The sequence below is a fragment of the Oratosquilla oratoria genome, chromosome 15 (assembly GCF_046742065.1).
Source record: "Oratosquilla oratoria isolate Oo_2021 chromosome 15, ASM4674206v1, whole genome shotgun sequence".
NCBI classification, from domain to species: domain Eukaryota; kingdom Metazoa; phylum Arthropoda; class Malacostraca; order Stomatopoda; family Squillidae; genus Oratosquilla; species Oratosquilla oratoria.
The window spans coordinates 68,150,069-68,172,642 of record NC_134791.1 but is presented as its reverse complement, the minus strand read 5'-3'; the positions used below and the strand labels follow the sequence as shown (position 1 = coordinate 68,172,642).

Genomic DNA, 22,574 nt, shown 5'->3' with positions numbered 1-22,574 from the left:
CTACCCTTGCATTCACCTCTCGCACCACCCCATCCATGTAAAGATTGAACAGCCAGGGCGACATAACACATCCCTGACGAAGTCCCACCTTTACCTCAAACCATTCTCTCTCTCCATTTCTAATCCTAACACAAGCTCTACTACTCTCGTAAAAACTCTTGACTGCTCTTAACAGCTTTCCTCCTATCCCATACATCTGCAGTAACTCCCACAGTTTCTTCCTGTCTACCCTGTTGTAAGCCTTTTCCAGATCCATAAAAGCCCCAAAAAACATCCTTATCTTTCCCCATAGCTTTCTCATATATCTGTCTTACCACAAAAATCTGATCTACACAACCCCTACCTGTCCTAAACCCACACTGTTCCTCACTAATTACTCCTTCTGTTCCTCTCCTAATACTCTCAATCAAGACCCTCCCATAAGCCTTTCCAATTACACTCAACTTTCTTCCTAAACAATGTGTTTGCTATCATCAACTCTTTCTAGACACATCTCCACCATCAACTCTCCATTATGATTCTTTCCTGGAGCTCCACATTTCCCAGCCACTACATCTATTGGTTCATTTCCTACCCTAGCAATATTACTACATTGTTGTTTCTCTCTAATCTATGCACTCATTTATATCTATCCAAAAAGCCTCCCTTTCTTCTACACTCTTCTCACCACCAGGCCCATTACACTTACAAAAACCCACATCTCCTTTCCCAGTTTCACCTTCATCCACATTAACCTTGAAGAAACCTCTTTCCACTCCACTACACATTTAACTATTTCTTCACTTACTAGTATAGCCACCCCTTTTTTCCCTCGTCCTCTCTTCACTCCTGAGAACCTTCCAACTCTACTCCCCACTTGCCCCTCCCTTTCACCTTAGTTTCACTCAAAGCCAACACATCCTTCTTTCTTCTCACAAACATACTGCCTATCTCTTCCCTTTTACTCTCATCTGTATCACATCCATGCACATTAAAAGACCCAAACCTTAGGGTAATGGTTGGAAAACTCCTAGACCCTCTTATGCCTTTACTTTTTTTTTAGGAATGTCCCCTGTGGGTCTACAGGGAGAAGGATGCCTAGTCCTAATCCCCGTCCCATTTTTCCCGCCTCTTACGATTCAAGTGGGAAGACTTGGTGATAGCATTCTATCCCCCATTCCAGGGTAGGTGAAAAAAGGAAATGAATATTCAGAGAAATGGTACAGGACAGTAACAAGGGGTTGGGGGACAGCATAACAGAGGTTCAGTCACAGTATAATAAAAGTGTCATAATTTCTCTGTGAACCATAATAGAGGTTCAGTCACAGTATAATAAAAGTGTCATCATTTCTCTGTGAACAGAGTCCTCCTCTATCACATACAAAATGATGTATGGCTCTGATCCGTAGGGGCGCTCCATGTAGAACCTAAAGTATCAACTGCATGCTACTTTGCCACAATAACAGGCAGCCAATACCCCAGATGATGTAATAATAAACACAAAAAATATGATCAAGCTAGCTCACATAATTCAGGGGTCATTCAGCTACAACTCCAAAATATACTCAAAACGCCTCACGACATTTGCATAGGCATCATTGTATGAAAGAGGTAAAGACCCAAACCTTAGGGTTCTGGTTGGAGAACTCCCAGACTCTCTTATGCCTTAGCTTTTTTAGGAATGTCCCCTTCGGGGCTACATAGAATAGGATGCCTAGTCCTATCCCAGTCCTGTTTTTGTCACCTTTTACAATTCAAGTGGGAACACTGTGGCAATATTCTTTCTCCCCTACCACAGAGTTCAGCAAAAAATAAATGAATATTCAGAGAAATGGTACAGGACAGTATTAGGAGTAGGGGGAACAGCAAAACAGAGGGACAGTCGCAATATAATAAAGTAGCATTTCTCTATGAATAGTTATTTCCTCTATCACAGACAAAATGATGCATGTCTGGTCCATAGGGGCACCCCATATAAACTCTAAAGTATCAACTACATGCTACTAAAGCAGCTTTTACCCACACAATAAGGGCAGAGGACAGAAGACAGGGGTGAATGGAGAATGGTTGTATATTTACCTAGTTGTATTTTGTGGGAAGGGGAGCTATGCTCGTGTTGTCCCGCCATTGTATCTCTCTGTCTAGTTTACTTTTAAACTCGTGAATGGTTTTTGCGCTTACTATTTCATTATCCAGTTTGTTCCAAGTGTCTAAAACTCTATGTGGAAAACTGTTTTTCTTCAGTTCTCTTCTATAGCTATGTTTTCTTAATTTCCTTCCATGTCCTCTTGTGTTTCTCTTGTCCCAGTTTAGTAATTCTTCTCTATCAAGTATCTCTGTGCCTTTCATGATTCTGTAGATGGTCAGTAGGTCACCTCTCTCTCTTCTTTCCTCCAGTGTCGGTAACTCCAGTTTAGCCAATCTCTCCTCGTATGATAGGTTTGCAAGTGCAGGTGCCATTTTTGTAGCTGCTCTTTGGATTCTTTCTATTTTCTTTATGTTCTTTTTGGTACTGGGGGACCACAATGTCGCCACATACTCTAGTCTAGGCCTTATCAATGTAACCAATATTTTTTTTATCATGTCTTCGTCCAGGTAAGCAAAAGCCACTTTTATTGATCTTAGCAAGTTGTAAGTCTCCCCGACAATTTTGTTAATCTGTGTATCATAGGACAAGTCGTTTGTGATAATAACTCCCAAGTCTTTTTCGGATCCTACTTTCTTTACTTCCTTGGTTTCAATTGTATATTTTCTTGATATTCTGTTTTTGCTTTTTCCAAACTCCATTATGCTACACTTCTTAGTATTAAAATCCACTTCCCATTTCTGACTCCAGTTCCATACCCTATTTAGATCTTCTTGCAGTGCTTCACAGTCCTTATCAGTTTCTACTTTCCTAAAACATTTTGGCGTCATCAGCAAAGAAGCTCATGTAACAGTTCATGCCCTCGTCCATATCATTCATATAGATAGCAAACATTATTGGAGCCAGTACAGATCCTTGCGGTACTCCACTGATCACCTCTTTCCAATCTGAATATTTTTCTCTGAGTACTACTCTCATCTTTCTTTCAGTCAGGAAGTCCTCCATCCATTTTAGTTGGTTCCCTCGTATTCCTCCTATGTGTTCCAGTTTTTTTAGTAGTTTTCTGTGTGGTACTTTGTCAAATGCTTTTTGCAAGTCTAGGAATGCACAATCAGCCCATCCGTTTCTTTCTTGCACTATGTCTATTAGTCTTGAGTAGAAGCATATCAAGTTTGTGGTGCATGATCTACCTTGTCTGAACCCGAATTGTCTTGGGTTTAATATGTTGTTATCTTCCAGGCGTTTTACCCATCTATTCTTGATGATTTTCTCACAAATTTTGGCTATAGTGCTTGTTAGTGATACTGGTCTATAGTTGGTGGGTTCTTCCTTGTTTCCTCCTTTATATATTGGTACAATGTTAGCATTTTTCCAGTCATTAGGTATCTTTCCTTCCTTGGATGATATGTGATGCAAGAGGTGGAATGGGTGGGGGGATGGGGGGTGAGGTAGTATGTGTGAGCAAATTTTGACGCAGCCCGAAGGGATTTCTCCCCGTCTTCTCCTTTATGCATGGGGGGACGCCGATTTAATGAAGCGGCCTTGCTGTGGATGTGCTGTGTCTTGCGACACTGCTTCTGACCCAGGGCAGTGGACAAGGTGCAGGGATGACCCGTCATCCAGGAGGTGCTAAGATGAGAGGGAGGGTGGAGGGGTGTGGAGTGTATTCAGGGATGGAATGGGTGGGAGTGATTTTATGCCTTTCCCTTTTTGGCTACCTCCCTTGTAAGGGGGAAAAAGCCTTGGTATATGTATGTATAATTTTTTTTATAATTATAAATTAGTTATCTATATAACCCGTCTGAGGTATTGGCTGCATGTTATTGTGGCAAAGTAGCATGCAGTTGATACTTTAGGGTCTATATGGGGTGCTCCTACAGACCAGAGCCACACATCATTTTGTCTGTGATAGAGGAAACTCTGTACATAGAGAAATGATGACGCTTTTATACTACGACTGTCCCTCCGTTATGCTGTCCCCCAACCCCTTGTTACTGTCCTGTACCATTTCTCTGAATATTCATTTCCTTTTTTTGCCTACCTACCCTGTGGTGGGGGCAAAAGAATACTGCCACCAAGTATTTCCACTTGAGTCGTAAAAGGCGACATAAATAGGGACGGAGGATGGGTTTACGAGTCCTACTACCTGTAGCCCAGAAAGGGGACATTTCTAAAAAAGAAAGTAAAGGCATAAGAGGGTCTGGGAGTTTTCCAACCTAAGGTTTGGGTCTATTAATGTGCGTGGATGTGGTACAGATGAGAGTAAAAGGGAAGAGATAGGCAGTATGTTTGTGAGAAGAAAGATGGATGTACTGGCTTTGAGTGAATCTAAAATGAAAGGAAAGGGCAACTGTGAGTTTGGGAGTGTAGTGGGGAGGTACTCAGGAGTGAAGAGGGGATGAGGGAGAGGAGGGGTGGCTGTACTACTAAGTGAGGAGATAAGTAAGCAGGAAGTGGAGTGGAAGGAGGTGTCATCAAGGTTGATGTGGATGGAGGTGAAGCTGGGAGGGGAGATGTAGGTTTTTGTAAGGAAAGGGAGGCTTTTTGGGTAGATATAAATGAGTGTATAGAGGGATTGGGGAGAAATGTCACTGTAGTTGTATTGGGAGACCTAAATGCTAGGGTAGGAAATGAATCAATTGATGGAGTGATTGGGAAGTATGGAGTTCCAGGTAAAAATTGTAGTGGAGAATTGATGGTGGAGATGTGTCTTGAAAGAGAGTTGATGAGAGCAGATGCAGTGTTTGGGAGGAAAGTCAAGCATGGGTGCACATGGGAGAGGGTGGTGGATGGAAGGGTGGCAGATAGAGCATTAATGGACTATATAGTCGTGACCAGGAGTATAGTAGGAGTTAAGGATGTAAATGTTCTAAGGGGAGAGAGTGGGGGAATATCAGATCATTTTCTGCTGGAAGGTAAATTGAGAGTGGAGAATAGGTGGTGAAAGAGGAAAAGGGCAGAAGGTAGGGAGGTACTTAGAGTGAACTGCTTAAATGAGGAAAAAAAGGAGAATGAGTGTAAGAAGAAGTTGAGAGAGGAGTGGGAGAGAGTAAAGGATAGAGTAGAACTAGGAGTGGAGGAGGAATGGGGATGGTTCAAGGAGGGAGTCATAAGGTGTGCATAGATGGTGTGTGGAACAAGGAGGGCGGGAGGAAATAGAAGGAAGGGTAGTGAGAGGTGGTATGAGGAAGCAAAGAAGGGTGTAGAAGAGAAGCAGGCATTCATAGATTGGCTACAAATTAGGACGAGGGAATCGTATGAGAGGTACAAAGTAAAGAGAAAGGAAGTTAAGCATAAGATAAAGGAAGCAAAGAGGAGAGCAGATGTGAAATGGGGTAAGAGTATGACAAAAGTTTGAAAGTAATAGGGAGATGTTTTGGAAGGAAATTAAAAGAAGAAGAGGAGGCAAAACAAGTAGAGAAGAGGGGTAAGGGATGCAGATGGAGAGATGATAATGGAAGAGAGGGCAGTGAGAGGAAGGTGGGATGAGTGTTTTAGGGAGTTGCTAAATGTGAAGGAGGATAGGGAGGGAAAGGTAGTTGCAGTGGGAAGCGCTAAGAAAATGAGTGATGAGTGGGGAAAGTGGAGGAGAGGTGGGGAAGGATGAAGTGAAAGTGGCTGTTCAGATGATGAGAGCAGGTGGACCTGGGTTGGATGGATACCATGCGAAATGTCTGAAGGAGGTACAGTTATGGTGGACTGGCTGGTGAGGTTGTTTGGTGTTTGTTTAAGAGAGGGTGGAGTGTCGGAGGACGGGAGGAGTGCCTGTATGGTTCCGCTTTGCAAAGGAAAGGGGGACAAGAGTGAGTGTAGTAGTTACAGAGGGATCAGCTTGTTGAGTGTAGTTGGGAGTGCTTATGGGAGGGTCTTGATTGCGAGGATTAGGAGAGGAACAGAGGGAGTAATTGTGAGGAACAGTGTGGTTTTAGGACAGGTGAGGGATGTGTGGATCGGATTTTTGTGGTAAGACAGATACGTGAGAAAGCTATAGGAAAAGGTAAGGATGTTTTTTGGGCTTTTATGGATCTGGAAGGGGCTTACGACAGGGTAGACAGGAAGGCACTGTGGGAGGTACTGCAGATATATGGGATAGGAGACAAGCTGTTAAAGAGTAGTCAAAGAGTTTTTATGAGAGTAGTTGAGCTTGTGTTAGGATTAGAAATGGAGATAGTGAATGGTTTGAGGTAAAGGTGGGACTTCGTCATGGGTGTGTTATGTCGCCCTGGCTGTTTAATCTTTACATGGATGGGGTGGTGCGAGAGGTAGTAAGCAAGGATAGTGGGTCAGGGGTTGGAGATGATTAAAGAAAATGGAGAAAAGTGGGAGGTGAGCCAGTTGTTGTTTGCTGACGACACTGCGCTTGTAGCAGGATCAGAGGAGGGATTGAGGAAGTTAGTGACAAAGTTTGAGAAGGTGTGTGAAAGAAGGAAGCTGAAGATAAATGTGGGTAAAAGTAAGGTGATGAGATGTACAAGGGGAGAGAGTGACAGTAGGCTGGAAGTGAGCATTAAGGGTGAGAAACTGGAGGAAGTGGATAGTTTCAGATACTTGGGTGCAAATGTGACAGGAAAGGGAGGAGTGGGGGTGGAGGTAGAATGTAGATTGAGAGAAGCGAGTAAATGCCCTGTTGGATTAAAAAGTGTAATGAGAAATAGACATCTGGGAATGGATGCTAAGAGGTTATATGAAGGAGTAATTGTACCAACAGCAATGTACGGGGCAGAAACATGGAACATGAGAGAGGAAGAGAGAAGGAGTTTGAATGTTTTTGAGATGAAATGTCTGAGAAGTATGATAGGGGTTATGAGGCTAGAGTGAGAAATGAGGAAGTGAGGAGGAGAACAGGGGTGGAAAGGGAGCTGGGAGATAGGGTTGATGAAAGAGTATTAGGATGTTTTGGACACATGGAAAGAATGAGTGAAGAAAGATTAGTAAAAGAAGTGTGGAAGGCGGAGGTGGAAGGAGTGAATATGATGGGGCGTCCTAGGAGATGGATGGATGGGGTGAAAGGGGCTTTTCAAAAGAGATTAATGTCTGTAGAGGAAGGACGGGAGAGTACAGAAGATAGGGGTGAATGGAGAAGGGTTGTGTATAGATGAGACTGTGATGCATGAGGGGGAGTGGGTGGGGGATTGGGGGTGAGAAAGTATGTATGAGAAAAAATTTGACGCAGCCCGAAGGGATTTCTTCCTGTCTTCTCCTTTTCTGCATGAGGGGACGGAGAGGGGGGGGTTGCCGAATTTATGAAGAGGCCTTGCTGTGGATGTGCTGTGTCTTGTGACAATGCTTTTGACCCAGGGCAGTGGACAGGATGCAAAGATGACCCGTCATCAAGGAGGTGCCAAGATAGGAGGGAGGAGGGTGTAGGGGAGTGGGATATATGGGAAATAAAATGGGTGGGAGTGGTTTCTATGCCTTTTTCTTTTTGGCTACCCCCCGTGTAAGGGGGAAAAAGCCTTTGGTAAATGTATGTAGTTATCTATATTATTTATAATTATCTATTTCATTCTTTTTTCTTTTTTTTTACATCCAAACTAGTTATGGACCAAAGGATCAACTGTCTACATGCTCTTTCTGTGTAATTCTTTTATATCCTCCTGTGAAAACAGAAGTAAACGAGATTGGTGGAAAGTGATAAAGAGAAGTTTCCAAGCCAAATCTAGAGATCCGTACTGGCCTGCTGGAACCACACCTTTTGAAAATGTGGCAGATGTGTTACATTTGCATCCAGGTGGTTTAGAGATTGCAGTGGTAGGCAGAGTTCTTCATCAGTTTCCCATCCTCTCCCAGATGGCAAAGCCATGCCATAGGAACTACATCCTCATTAAACTAATAATTTGTTGAACAGGAGGCTTACATATTTATCATTGACTCTGGTTTCTCCAATTCATCTCCACAACTATTTCCCTCCTTACCATGCATGTTTTACTCCATCTTACATTGATAAGGACCTCATGCCATTTAACCACTATTTCAAGTCAAATAGGTGTCATCAGTAGCCATTTGATTTGAACGCACAATCAAAGCCAACCGATCATTGTGCCATTTTGGGATTTTGTGCTGTCAGCGATACATTTCTGCCCCCTAAACTCGTTATTTTCATTTTCTATCCTCAACAACAGTAATCAACAGAACCTACTTAACTTCACTGAATTAACCTGATTGGAGATAAACAAGTCCTTAAGATGAAAGGTAATTACTAACCTTTATGTAAGCACCTCCACAGTCTTGTCCATTTTGAAGGTTGACTTCATACTGCACAACAAGAGGCTTGTTGATGAAATGGAAGGGTTTCTTCAGCATTGCTGAAATGGCTGCATGTTTAGCCTTTGATTTAAGCACCAGACCTCTGTCTCCAGCTAAAGCATCTCTTTCTACTGGCTCCACACTCCAAACCCCTAAAATGATGGGGACAATAAAAGTGTGGAGAAGGCAACTAAGGTCATCATCTCTGCCCTAGGTACTCAGAATCTCATGCAAATGGGGGAGAAATTCTACACAATTTTAATAACCAAATACTGAACAAGAATAGGTGAACCACAGCATATATATCACTAGACTATTTGGTATAATGTTAATTGTCAAATTACAAGCCACCTGTAAATGAAAACTGTTGCCTCAAATTTCACCAACTCGAAACCCACAGCTCCAAGGCAGCTGACAATAGTCTTGGGGCCTTCCCACAATTCTCTGTATAGAAAATTTCTATGAGAGTCTATTGTATTAGAGTAGGTCTGTCCCCATGTCACTAGCTTTTAGTAGGAGGAGAGCTGCTGCCAACTTTCCTTGTGTGAAAATGTGAATAAACTATAGAAGTTGACATATCTTGGGCTCAGTCCAGGAGGATTAGCTCTTGGGGCTACACTTCCAAAATGAGTGATGACAAATTATGAAGGCAGGTGGAAGAGAGAGGATTCTCTCGAACAACCAGAACCACCACTTTCAAGTCCCTAAACATGGTATCCAATACTACAGTTACAAATTTTCATCTTGCTCTCCTTGATTGTAAACTAATTATCTAATGAAAATTTCATGCATCAATAATGCTTTATTAACTTACCATCATACTTGGCAATAATTTCATCAACATCATCCTTTTTTGCCTCTGACTTTATCCAGGCAGCCTCAACTGCTGTCAGATCATCAAATGTCTCGGCAAAGTATGCGCCATCTGGTGCTTTTGGAGTTGCATAAGGAATATCTTCCTCCTCCTCCTCTTCAGCAACAACCTCCTCCTGGTAAGGAAAATTGAAGAGAACATGTTAAACTAATTTCTACCTAATACAATATCCTCAGCTCATATTTACCTTCACTTACCAAATAAATGCTTTATGAAAACTTTTCAATATTTTGAATTTTCCTCAATCTCAACTATATTCTTAAACATCCTCTGTCCTTCAGTATATTAGTTAATTTGTATTTTGCATCTTCTAATATTTTGAAATGATCACTTTCTGGCCAGGACTGTGTTTTGGGGGGCACATACACTACTACAAATTTTCTACTCTTCATATATTTGCTTTCAACTTGTATTGTAACCGATTCTACATTATTTTCTCCTTCAGTTATTTTTGTTACATTTAAATCTTTATTAGTCAAAATTAATACTCCACCACCCTATTTATCACTTCTATTCTTTGTCCAATAATTGTATAAACCTTGTCCCACAGTGTTGGGTGGTAGAGTACACTTTAATTTAGTTTCCACTATTCCCATTATGTCTGTTTTTTCTAAGGCCAGATAATCATTTAATTAATTCATTCCTGAAATTACAGTGAGTCCTCCTTATATGGTAATTCTTTATCTGGTAAATTCACAGTTACAGTATTTGGTAATTACTACCTCGATTCTATTTACGTTAAGAAAAATTCACAGATATGGTATCCGCTTGTGTTTTGGAGCTGTAAAAAATTAGGCATTTTGAAGAGGAAAGAGCAGGGAGAGGGTACGTCTGCCATAGGTCGAAACTTGGGTTTGGTATACGGTAATTTCAATTTGCAGTAAGGTTTTCAGGAACGCATATGTACCGTATAATGAGGATTCATTGTATTCCATCTGTATTGGTATAAGCTATTTCTAATTTCCTTTCTCCCTGTCTTTTTCTGCCTGCTTTGTTTCCTTTATCCTTATATACAAATTTCTCAGCCTCATACACCACACACTCTCTCTCTCTCTCTCTCTCAAAAAAAAAAAAAAAAAAGTTTTTTTTTTCATTTGCTTCATTTCAAAGTTTTTTTTTATTTTTCTTCACTCATTTCTTTTTTTATACACATATTTTTGTATTGTTCACTATTTGCTAATTTTGTTGTTCTGGATAGTACTTCCTCTGTAATTGTTTGTGATCTAAGCTTTAATTTCAGTGGCCTGTATTGTTTTTCTTTAGAATATCTACCCATTCTAAAGTCTCCTATTTCCCTATCTAAACCCAGTCCTTCCACTAGTAATTCTTTCAGAATTTCCTTAGCAATATCTTTCTCCTCCTTTTCCCTCTGATATCTAGTAACATCATGCTTCTCTTTAATGCCATAGATTACAATGCATCTTTTATTATCAACTGTGTCTTAGTTGCCTTTCTCTTTGATCACTTGGATCACCGTTTCCTTGACCTGTTGCTCCACTATTTCTTTAAAGGATACTTTTTGACATTCCTGTTCTTCTTTCCACTGTTTCTTTATTTCCTATAAGTCATTTTCTTTGATTTTTTCTTCCCCCTTTTCAGTCACTGCCTGCATATTATCTTTTAACTCCATTTTTAGTGCCTCGTTCCTATTTATATCTTCACTTTTCAACCTTTCATTTTCTCCCTTTAATTTATCTAATTCCTTTTTTAAGTCCTCTATCTCCCTATCATTCTCCTCATTGGCTTTCCTTAGCAGAGCTACTTCTTTGTACATTATTTTATACTTACTTTTGAGCTCTATCAATTCATCCAACATGTCATTATTATCTGAGGATGGACCTATCTTGAATGTTTAAATGCAGGACTAGACTGAATACATCACCTTAAATGAGTACATTTTAATCTTACTGGAGAAAGAAAGAAAAGAAAGAATAAATAAATAAATAAATAAATAAATAAAATAATAATAATATTGTACCATATTTGATTATATCTGCAAGTTAAAAAGTATTTAGCTACACCAATATCAAGATATTAAGATTTCCTATATGCACAGGATATGCTGACTTGACCAACATCATGAGCTACATGACAGTTCACGGCATCTCTGAGCTCGTATCGAATTGTTGAATTGTCAGTAGTGTCTCACATCTTATCTCAATATGGATGCATCTAAATGCTTTAAAAATTACAGAAATTATAAACTATGGCACAAATAATTTATGCCAATATTAAATAAAAACCATTAATATCATTGGAGTTGTGGACAGTTATCTGTATCTAATGTGACCGCAAATAAACACAATCATACAACCATGCTCTGAACATTGTTACATTATTAATATATTATTTAAAAGAACGTTCAATAATGTAGTACTTGGAGCATATATGAACATGGGATAAAGACTATATCAACTGAAGCACTGAAAGCTTTCAGTGTTACCACATTTCTGCGGAATTTTCATATTTTGGTCGAAATCTTTATTCTCCAGAATTTGTCCACAGTTACCAAAGTCTGTTGATTCAGTGTCCATAGTTTCTGCATTCTTTTGTATATATTTACAGTTAGAAGAAACAATGGCATACATTCCAGACTTTATATACACTAGGATAAACAGGACCATTGTCATGATGCATGGGTACTAATACCTAGTAATGTAATTTTGAAATAATATTGATGACATCTCTTAACTACCAAAGCATTCATACAAGTAATGGAACATATAGTTAATTAATTACACCATGACAAGCAAAACTACAATTAACATTCACAATTTTTAGTATGCTGTCTGTCAGCCTTTTGTCCCTGGTCTCTCTTGCTAAAGATGAGCATCCTTCAGGTACATAGCAACAGCCTCCAGGTGGGACCATAATTCACTCAGGGAAGATACAGTGTGTTGTCAAGGGATTGTTAATGTATGGCATTGTAGTACATGTTGTGTCCTCTGTGTGGCGTTGCATCTGGGGCAATTTGTATTTATGGCCAAGCCAATTCTGTATAGGTGCTGTTTTACTGCTGGATGGTGTCCTGAGCAGGTGTGGTTCTTATCAGGCATGGGAGGGTTTTTTCTGTGGGGCCTATATCTGAGGGTTGTTGAAGTCCTGAGTTTGATGGTGTATCCTTACTCCCACATTTATGAACTGATACCATGTCAGCACTTTTCTTATCCTGTTTTGTTATACTTTTTAATAAATACACAATAAGACTAAGAATTTTGTCCACCAGTTAGTTCCCTGTAATATGTAGGTATCCAGTTTGAGATCCCATCAGGTCTTAAATTTTTTCTCACATACAATGATCCCAAGAAATTAAGCACTTCGTCTTCTATATTTCAAAACCCAAATTATTCTTCGCCTCACCTTCCTCCATTTTTTTTTTAACTCTTATTAGAAACTTGTATTATTTCTGCCCAAGCTGAAGCCACCTCAAAAATCTAATCAATCACTATTAGCTTGGTGATTCCTTCCCTGTCTCAACACCAATGATAAGCAGTTCTGTTTCATCTGAACATTTATGTATATCCTTTTCAAAATTTCTTCCCTCCTCCCTACACATTCTTGTATAGCCATTTCTAGCTTGTTTCTAATCTTCTTTGTTCTACTGCTTCTTCTCTTTCTCCATTTTCCCCAAGCCACATCCCTGGTCTTTTTCTTTTAACTATCTCACACCAGTCTTGCTTCTGCTTCCTTCTCTTAATGTAAAAAAGTATTTCACATTTCCTAGTCTGTTTCTCAAAAGAATTTCTTCAAGCCTGAAATGTGCCTTCCCAAAATTAAGTCCACCTTGTCTGTGCAATTCATTCCTTGGCTTTATTTTGCCCATCTGTCTAATGAAATTAAATAGTTACATGGCCACTTTTTCCTACAGGGCAAATGCATTTTAAAGAGTTAATGGTGACTAGTTCTTTGGTAATTAGCAAGTTGACCTAATGGGAATGTTGTCCCTCTTACTTCAGTAACATCCTTTACTCTCCATTATTGCTATATCTAACAAGGTCCCCTCTGTAATATGCTTTACCATGTGCTTCCACTCCTCCCAATTGACCTCACTGCAAGTGAAGTCTTCTAAAAAGACTTATCTTTTCCAGAGTTGTGTCAGACATTTTTTTAATATCCAGCTTTATTCCCTGATTCTATTCTGCCAGCTCTTTGCTTGGGAGCTTGGTCTCTATTAAACACCATACTCATCATTAAGTAATCCTTTATCTCCAACATGGCTGATAATAATCATCTACATTTGCATGGGCTACTTTAGTTTTCTTGTGGTGTTTCCTATGTTATCATGCTCACATCATTCTCAAAACAATTTCTTCACCCTGAGGTTTCTCCATAAAAATGACAATTTTTCTTAATTTTTGTCCTTGACTTCTTTTAAATTAATGTCTTTCAGCATTCATTTTTAGCTTCATCTATCCTGATCCAAATGTTTTTAAAACTTCTAACTTTAAAATTTACTGATTACTTCATTTGCTATGGTTTGACTCACTTTCACCGAATGTGAGCCATCCCCTTCATACTGACTAATCTGATCAGTCACATTTGAGTAGTTTTCCATAACTATGCAAACCTTCAAACAAGTAAAGGCATCTTCCTGCCAGCTAGCACTTATGGCAGAGAGAGAGAGAGAGAGAGAGAGAGAGAGAGAGAGAGAGACTACCAACACCACTTTCACCACTCCACCACCAATCAGATGTGTTCTTCTCTTTCCTGCTGCTTCATTTTCTCATTAAAGATTATTTCATCTTCCTATTGACCAGACAGTGAACCTTCTCAAACATCTAACATTTCATATATCTTGTGCAAGGGAGTATGCACAGTAAAATATTTCAACCTTCCTTCTTTAAACATTTAATTCAAAGGGATACCATTGTTATTCTATGTGCACTGTAAAATATCCCAGATTACCAAGTCACACCAACCATAATCTTCACATCCTCCTCCACCATTACCACCACCTTCACCACTACTACCACCACCAACTTCACTCCTACCCCCACCATCTTCACCACTACCACCACCACCGCCGCCACCACTTTCACCAATCACCACCACCTTCACCACTATCACCATTAGCACTACCACTACCTTCACCATTACCACCACCGCCACCATACACCCTTATCATTACCGCCACCACCTACACCATTACCACCACCACACTTACCATTATCACCACCTTCACTATTACTACCACCTTTTGGCTATCCGACAAAAATGCACCGACAAGAGCCATCTCATTACCCAATGTATAATCCCGAGATTTCGCCATCCTTGCGCGCGCACAAAAATTGAGCATGTGATTCGTGTTACGTCACAGTAATCACCACCACCACCACCCTTGTGGTGCAGCCGTACAGGAAGCACACTTCCCGGATAGTTAAAAGGATCGCAAAGACCCGCAAGTGCGTGCCCTTCACAGGGATGGGCTGGATCCAGAGAAGCCAGAACCTGGTTTGACAAATGACATGCGCCTCTACACCTTACTGAAGTTTTCCTTGCTAGAGACTCCTCATGGCAGCCTTCAATTTTTCGATAACGATTCAAAAGTTTCCTAAAAGCGTGGGAATTGACTAACAAGAAGTGTCTCACAGGGCACGTGTAAAAAAAGAAAAACAGTTTTGCTTACTTTTACGAAATCATCCCTAAATGGAGCAAATGTTGGCTGAGAAATCTTGAACGTTGACGGTTTTGTGGCTACTATGAGTATCTTATGTAGGGGGCTGTGTGATGAATAGCACATAACTCATCTTTGGACGTTAAGTGGGGAACAATGGTCAGTGGTAGTGGACAGAATTCCAAATTACGTGTCGGGTATGGTATTACCAACGCAATCCTTGTTACACTGATTGGCGATATATTTAAAATGAAGAGCGAATGGTACTGGATAATTTTCATCGCCGGTAATTCACCTATTTATATTCTTTCCACTACCGCGCCAATATCGAGAACTACTTTGGATTAATGAAGTCTGGTGAGGCATGATTAATCTAGCCGAGTACGGACAATGATTCTGTGTTGGGGCATATATCAGGTATTAAGATACTTGGTGGATACATATTTGGAGGGGGGAGGAGGAGGAGGAGGAGGAGGAGGAGGAGGAGGAGGAGGAGGAGGAGGAGGAGGAGGAAGAGGAGAAGAAGAAGAAGAAGAAGAAGAAGAAGAAGAAGAAGAAGAAGAAGAAGAAGAAGAAGAAGAAGAAGAAGAAGAAGAAGAAGAAGAAGAAGAAGAAGAAGAAGAAGAAGAAGAAGAAGAAGAAGAAGAAGAAGAAGAAGAAGAAACTGCCTCTTAAAGGAAAGTGTAGAGAAATGACGTACTTGTAGAGGAGGAGGAGGAGGAGACTGCATGGAGAAGGGCAACAAGGGCGGGAAAGGTGAAGGCAAGGAGAGGGATCGTGGAGGGGAAGGAAAGAATAGGAAAAATGTGAGAAAACGAGACGGAGAGAGGGAAAAAGGGAAATGGGAGACAAGAAAATGGAATGGAAGGGAAGGAAACGGTAAAGTGGAATGGAATGAAAGACGGGATAGGAAAGGGGAGTGGAGACTATATAGGCAAAGAGAGTGGAGTGGAGGAGGAGGCGTTTTAGGGAAGGCTACTGGAGTGACGAAGACAGGATAGGGAAGGGGAGTGGAGTGGAGGAGGCGGGAAGGGAAGTGGAGTGGAGGAGATGGGAAGTGGAGTGGAGAGTGGGAAAAGGATGTGGAGTGGAGGGGTGAGAAAGGGAAGCGGCGTAGAGTGGAAATATAAAGTGGAGTGGAGAGGGTGGGAAAGGGAAAGGGAGTGGAGGGGTGGGAAAGGGAAGTGGGGTGGAGGGAAGGAAAAGGGAAGTGGAGTGAAGGGAAGGAAAAGGGAAGTGGAATGGAGGGAAGGAAAAGGGAAGTGGTGTGGAGGGAAGGAAAAGGGAAGTGGAGTGGAGGGAAGGAAAAGGGAAGTGGAGTGGAGGGAAGGAAAAGGGAAGTGGAATGGAGGGAAGGAAAAGGGAAGTGGGGTGGAGGGAAGGAAAAGGGAAGTGGAGTGGAGGGAAGGAAAAGGGAAGTGGAGTGGAAGGAAAAGGGAAGTGGAGTGGAGGGAAGGAAAAGGGAAGTGAAATGGAGGGGGTGGGGAAAGGGAGCGGAGTGGAGGGGGTCGAAAAGGGAAGCGGAGTGGAGAGGGTGGAAAAGGGATGCGGAGTGGAGGGGGTGGGAAAGGAAAGCGGAATGGAGGGGGTGGGAAAGGAAAGCGGAATGGAGGGGGTGGGAAAGGAAAGCGGAATGGAGGGGGTGGGAAAGGAAAGCGGAATGGAGGGGGTGGAAAAGGGGAGTGGAGGGGTGGAAAAGGGGAGTGGAGTGGATGAAGAGGGGAAAGAAGTGGAGTGGAGGGGTGGGAAAGGGGAAATTGAGTGGAGGAGGTGGGAAAGAGAAGTGGAATGGAGGCGGGAACGGGAAGTGGAATGGAGATGGGAAAGGGAGGATGAGTGGAGGAGGCAGGAAAAGGGAAGAAAGAATTCAAGTGGAGTGGACACGGGTAAGGGAAGAAGTGGAGTGAAGAAGATAGGGAAGTGAACGGAGGAGGAAAGGGGGAACGGAGGAGGTAGGGGGAACGAGAGGAAGAAGGAGGGGAGGAGGAAGGGGGAAGGGAGGAGGTAGGGGGAAAGGGAGGAGGAAGGGGGAAGTGAGGGGGAAGAGGGAAGAGATGAGGAGGGAAGAGAGGAGGAGGAGGGGAGAGAGAAGGAGGAGGGAAGGGAGGAGGAGGGAAGGGAGGAGGAGGAGGGAAGGGAGGAGGAGGAGGGAAGGGAGGAGGAGGGAAGGGAGGAGGAGGAGGAGGAAGGGGAAGGGAGGAGAAAGGGGGAAGGGAGGAGGAAGGGGGAAGGGGGGAGGAAGAGGGAAGGGAGGAGGAAGAGGGAAGGGAGGAGGAAGAGGGAAGGGAGGAGGAAGAGGGCAGGGAGAAGGAAAGGGGAAGGGAGGTAGGGGGAAAGGGAGGAGGGGAGGAGGAAGGGGGAAGGGAGGAGGATGGGGAAGGGAGGAGGATGGGGAAGGGAGGAGGAAGGGGGAGAGGGAGAAGGAAGGGGGAGAGGGAGAAGGAAGGGGGAGAAGGAAGGGGGAGAGGGAGAAGGAAGGGGGAGAGGGAGAAGGAAGGGGGAGAGGGAGAAGGAAGGTTGAGAGGGAGAAGGTAGGGGAGAGTTAGGAGGAAGGGGGAGGAGGAATGGGGAGAGGGAGGAGGAAAGGGAAAAGGGAGGAAAGGGAAAAGGGAGGAACGGGGGAAAGGGAGGAAGGAAGGGAGGACGAAGGGGGAAATGGAGGAGGAAGGGGGAAGGGAAGAGGAAGGGGGAAGGGAAGAGGAAGGGGGAAGGGAAGAGGAAGGGGGAAGGGAGGAGGAAGGGGGAAGGGAGGAGGAAGGGGGAAGGGAGGAGGAAGGGAGGAGGAAGGGGGAAGGGAGGAGGAAGGGGGAAGGGAGGAGGAAGAGGAAAGGGAGGAGGAAGAGGGAAGGGAGGAGGAAGAGGGAAGGGAGGAGGAAGAGGGAAGGGAGGAGGAAGAGGGAAGGGAGGAGGAAGAGGGAAGGGAGGAGGAAGGGGGACGGTAGAAGTAGGGGGGAAGGGAGGAGGAATGGGGAAGGAGGAAGGGGGAAGGGAGGAGGAAGGGGGAAGGGAGGAGGAAGGGGGAAGGGAGGAGGAAGGGAGGAGGAAGGGGGAAGGGAGGAGGAAGGGGGAAGGGAGGAGGAAGGGGAAGGGAGGAGAGAGGAAGAAGGGGGGAAGGGAGGAGGGAGGAAGAAGGGGGGAAGGGAGGAAGGAAGAAGGGGGGAAGAGAGGAAGGAAGAAGGGGGGAAGGGAGGAAGGAAGAAGGGGGGAAGGGAGGAAGGAAGAAGGGGGAAGGGGGGAAGGGAGGAAGGAAGAAGGGGGGAAGGGAGGAAGGAAGAAGGGGGGAAGGGAGGAAGGAAGAAGGGGGGAAGGGAGGAAGGAAGAAGGGGGGAAGGGAGGAAGGAAGAAGGGGGGAAGGGAGGAAGGAAGAAGGGGGGAAGGGAGGAAGGGGGAAAGGAAAGAGGAAAGAGGAAAGGGAGGAAGAAGGGGGAAAGGAAAGAGGAAGTGGGAAGGGAGGATGAAGGAGAAAAGGAAAGAAGGGGGAAGGGAAAAGGAAGGGGGAAGGGAAAAGGAAGGGGGAAGGGAAAAGGAAGGGGGAAGGGAAAAGGAAGGGGGAAAGGGACGAGGAAGGGGAAAGGGAGGAGGAAGGGAGAAATGGAGGAGGAAAGGGGAAATGGAGGAAGGGGAAATGGAGAATGAAGGGGGAAATGGAGAATGAAGGGGGAAATGGAGGATGAAGAGGGAAATGGAGGAAGGGGGAAGGAAGGGGGAAGGAAGGGTGAAAGGAAAGGGAAAGGGAGGAGGAAGGGGGAAATTGAGGAATATGGGGGAAGGGAGGAGGAAGGGGGAAGGGAGGAGGAAGGGGGAAGGGAGAAGGAAGGGGGAAGGGAGGAGGAAGGGGAAGGGAGGAGGAAGGGGGAAGGGAGGAGGAAGGGGGAAGGGAGGAGGAAGGGGGAAGGGAGGAGGAAGGGGGAAAGGAGGAGGAAGGGGGAAGGGAGGAGGAAGGGGGAAGGGAGGAGGAAGGGGGAAAGGAGGAGGAAGGGGGAAAGGAGGAGGAAGGGGGAAGGGAGGAGGAAGGGGGAAGGGAGGAGGAAGGGGGAAAGGAGGAGGAAGGGGGAAAGGAGGAGGAAGGGGAAGGGAGGAGGAAGGGGAAGGGAGGAGGAAGGGGAAGGGAGGAGGAAGGGGAAAGGGAGAAATGGAATAGGAAGGGGAAAGGGAGAAATGGAATAGGAAGGGGAAAGGGAGAAATGGAATAGGAAGGGGAAAGGGAGAAATGGAATAGGAAGGGGGGAATGGAGGAAAGGGAAAATGGAGGAAGGGAAATGGAGGAGGAAAGGGGAAATGGAGGAAGGGGAAATGGAGGAGGGATGGGGAAATGGAAGGGGGAAATGGAGGAAGGAGGAAGGGAAAAGGGGGAAAGGGAGGAAGGGGGAAATGAAGGAAGGGGGAAAGGGAGGAAGGGGGCAGGGAGAACGAAGGGGGAAAGGGAAGGGAGAACGAAGGGGGAAAAGGAGGAAGGGGAAAGGGAGGAGGAAGGGGAAAGGGAGGAGGAAGGGGGAAATGGAGGAAGGGGGAAATGGAGGAAAGGGAAGGGAGGCGGAAGGGGGAAGGGAGGAGGAAGGGGAAAGGAGGAAGGGGAAAGGAGGAAGGGGAAGGGAGGAGGAAGGGGAAGGGAGGAGGAAGGGGAAGGGAGGAGGAAGGGGAAGGGAGGAAGGGGGAAGGGAAGAGGAAAGGGAAGAGGAAGGGGAAGGGAAGAGGAAGGGGAAGGGAGGAGGAAGGGGAATGGAGGAGGACGGGGGAAAGGGAGGACGGGGGAAAGGGAGGACGGGGGAAAGGGAAGACGGGGGAAAGGGAGGAAGGGGGAAAGGGAGGAAGGGGGAAAGGGAGGAAGGGGGAAGGGAGGAAGGGAGGAAAGGGGAAAGGGAGGGGGAAAGGGAGGAAGGGGGAAGGGAGGAAGGGGGAAGGGAGGAAGGGGGGAGGAAAGGGGAAACGGAGGAGGGGGAAAGGGAGGAAGGGGAAAGGGGGAAAAGGAAGGGGAAAGGGAGGGAGGAAAGGGGAAGGGGAAAGGGAGGGAGGAAAGGGGAAAGGGAAGAGGGGGAAAGGGAGGGAGGAAAGGGGAAAGGGAAGAGGGGGAAAGGGAGGAAGGGAGGAAAGGGGGAAGGGAGGAAAGGGGAAAGGGAAAAGGGGGGATGAGAAGGGGGGAAAGGAAAGGGAAATGGAGGAAGGGGGAAGGGATGAGGAAGGGGGAAGGGAAAAGGAAGAGGGAAGGGAGGAGGAAGAGGGAAGGGAGGAGGAAGGGAGAAGGGAGGAAGAAGGGGGAAGGGAGGAGGGAGGAGGAAGAGGGAAGGAAGGGGGGAAAGGGGGAAAGGGGGAATCGAGGAGGAAGGGGAAAGGGGGAAGGGAGGAAGGGGAAAGGGGGAAGCGAGGAGGAAGGGGAAAGGGGGAAGGGAGGAGGAAGGGGGAAAGGGGGAAGGGAGGAGGAAGGGGGAGAGGGAGGGGGAAGGGGGAGAGGGAGGGGGAAGGGGGAGAGGGAGGGGGAAGGGGGAGAGGGAGAAGGAAGGGGGGAGGGAGAAGGAAGGGGGGAGGGAGAAGGAAGGGGGGAGGGAGAAGGAAGGGGGGAGGGAGAAGGAAGGGGGGAGGGAGAAGGAAGGGGGGAGGGAGAAGGAAGGGGGAGGGAGAAGGAAGGGGGAGGGAGAAGGAAGGGGGTAATGGAGCAGAGTGGGAAGGGAGGAGGGAGTGAGAGAAGGGAGGAAGAAGGGGGAAGGGAGGAGGGAGGAGGAAGAGGGAAGGAAGGGGGGAAAGGGGGAAAGGGGGAAGCGAGGAGGAAGGGGAAAGGGGGAAGGGAGGAGGAAGGGGGAAAGGGGGAAGGGAGGAGGAAGGGGAAAGGGGGGAAGGGGGGGGAAGGGGGAGGAAGGGAGGAGGAAGGGGGAGAGGGAGGGGGGAGGGGGAGAGGGAGGGGGAAGGGGGGATAGGGAGGGGGGAGAGGAGGAGGGGAAGGGGGAGAGGGAGAGGGAGGGAGGGGGGTAAGGGGGAGAAGAAAGGGAGGGGGAGGGAGAAGGGAGGGGGAGGGAGAAGGAAGGGGGGGAGGGAGAAGGAAGGGGGGAGGGAGAAGGAAGGGGGGAGGGAGAAGGAAGGGGGGAGGGAGAAGGAAGGGGGGAGGGAGAAGGAAGGGGGGAGGGAGAAGGAAGGGGGGAGGGAGAAGGAAGGGGGGAGGGAGAAGGAAGGGGGAGGGAGAAGGACGGGGGAGGGAGAAGGAAGGGGGGAGGGAGAAGGAAGGGGGAGGGAGAAGGAAGGGGGAGGGAGAAGGAAGGGGGAAATGGAGCAAAGAGGGAAGGGAGGAGGAAGGGGGAGAGTGAGAAAGAAGGGGGAGGAGGAAGGGGGAGAGTGAGAAGGAAGGGGGAAGGGAGGAGGAAGGGGGAAGGGAGGAGGAAGGGGGTAGGGAGGAGGAAGGGGGTAGGGAGGAGGAAGGGGGTAGGGAGGAGGAAGGGGGTAGGGAGAAAGGGGGAGAGGGAGAAGGAAAGGGGGAGAGGGAGAAGGAAAGGGGGAGAGGGAGAAGGAGAAGGAAAAGGGAGGAGGAGAAGGAAGGGGGAGAGGGAGGAGGAAGGGGAGAGAGGAGGAAGGGGGAGGGAGGAGGAAGGGGGAGAGAGGAGGAAGGGGGAGAGAGGAGGAAGAGGGGAGAGTGGAGGAAGAGGGGAGAGAGGAGGAAGAGGGGAGAGAGGAGGAAGAGGGGAGAGAGGAGGAAGAGGGGAGAGAGGAGGAAGAGGGGAGAGAGGAGGAAGAGGGGAGAGAGGAGGAAGAGGGGAGAGAGGAGGAAGAGGGGAGAGAGGAGGAAGAGGGGAGAGAGGAGGAAGAGGGGAGAGAGGAGGAAGAGGGGAGAGAGGAGGAAGGGGGAGAGAGGAGGAAGGGGGGAGAGAGGAGGAAGGGGGAGAGAGGAGGAAGGGGGAGAGAGGAGGAAGGAGGGGGAGAGAGGAGGGAGGGGGAGAGAGGAGGAAGGAGGGGGAGAGAGGAGGAAGGAGGGGGAGAGAGGAGGAAGGGGGGAGAGAGGAGGAAGGGGGGAGAGAGGAGGAAGGGGGGAGAGAGGAGGAAGGGGGGAGAGAGGAGGAAGGGGGGAGAGAGGAGGAAGGGGGGAGAGAGGAGGAAGGGGGGAGAGATGAGGAAGAGGGGAGAGAGGAGGAAGGGGGAGTGAGGAGAAAGGGGGAGAGGAGAAAGGGGGGAGAGGAGAAAGGGGGGAGAGGAGAAAGGGGGGAGAGGAGAAAGGGGGGAGAGGAGAAAGGGGGGAGAGGAGGAAGTGGGGAGAGAGGAGAAAGGGGGGGGGAGAGGAGAAAGGGGGGAGAGGAGAAAGGGGGGAGAGGAGAAAGGGGGGAGAGAGGAGAAAGGGGGGAGAGGAGAAAGGGGGAGAGAGGAGAAAGGGGGGAGAGGAGAAAGGGGGGAGAGGAGAAAGGGGGGAGAGGAGAAAGGGGGGGGAGAGGAGAAAGGGGGGAGAGAGGAGAAAGGGGGGAGAGAGGAGAAAGGAGGAGAGAGAAGGAAGGGGGAGAGAGGAGGAAGGAGGAGGGGGAAGGGAGTAAGTGGGAAAGGGAGGAAGGACAAAGGGAGTAGGAAGGAGGAAAGGGAGGAGGAGAGAGGAAAGGGAGGAGGAGAGTGATAAGGAAGGGGGAGAGGGAGGAGGAATGGGGAGGAAGGGGGAAGGGAGGAGGAAGGGGGAAGGGAGGAGGAAGGGGGAAGGGAGGAGGAAGGGAGGGGGAAGGGAGGAGGAAGGGAGGACGAAGGGGGAAGGGAGGAAGGGAGGACGAAGGGGGAAGGGAGGAAGGGAGGACGAAGGGGGAAGGGAGGAAGGGAGG

General features: G+C 46.7%; 1 protein-coding gene across 6 annotated transcripts in view; it reads right to left on the bottom strand.

Annotated features, from left to right (window-relative positions):
- The window catches only part of LOC143033492 (calnexin-like), a 179,658-nt gene that overhangs the window by 91,967 nt on the left and 65,117 nt on the right, over window positions 1–22,574 (bottom strand). For all 6 annotated transcript variants that reach the window (XM_076198996.1, XM_076198994.1, XM_076198995.1 and 3 more), the window contains exons 3-4: window positions 9,126–9,300; window positions 8,270–8,463 (exon numbers count right to left, since the gene is read on the bottom strand). In XM_076198996.1, the coding sequence (XP_076055111.1) occupies window positions 8,270–8,463; window positions 9,126–9,300 (369 nt within the window). The remainder of the gene's footprint in view (window positions 1–8,269; window positions 8,464–9,125; window positions 9,301–22,574) is intronic.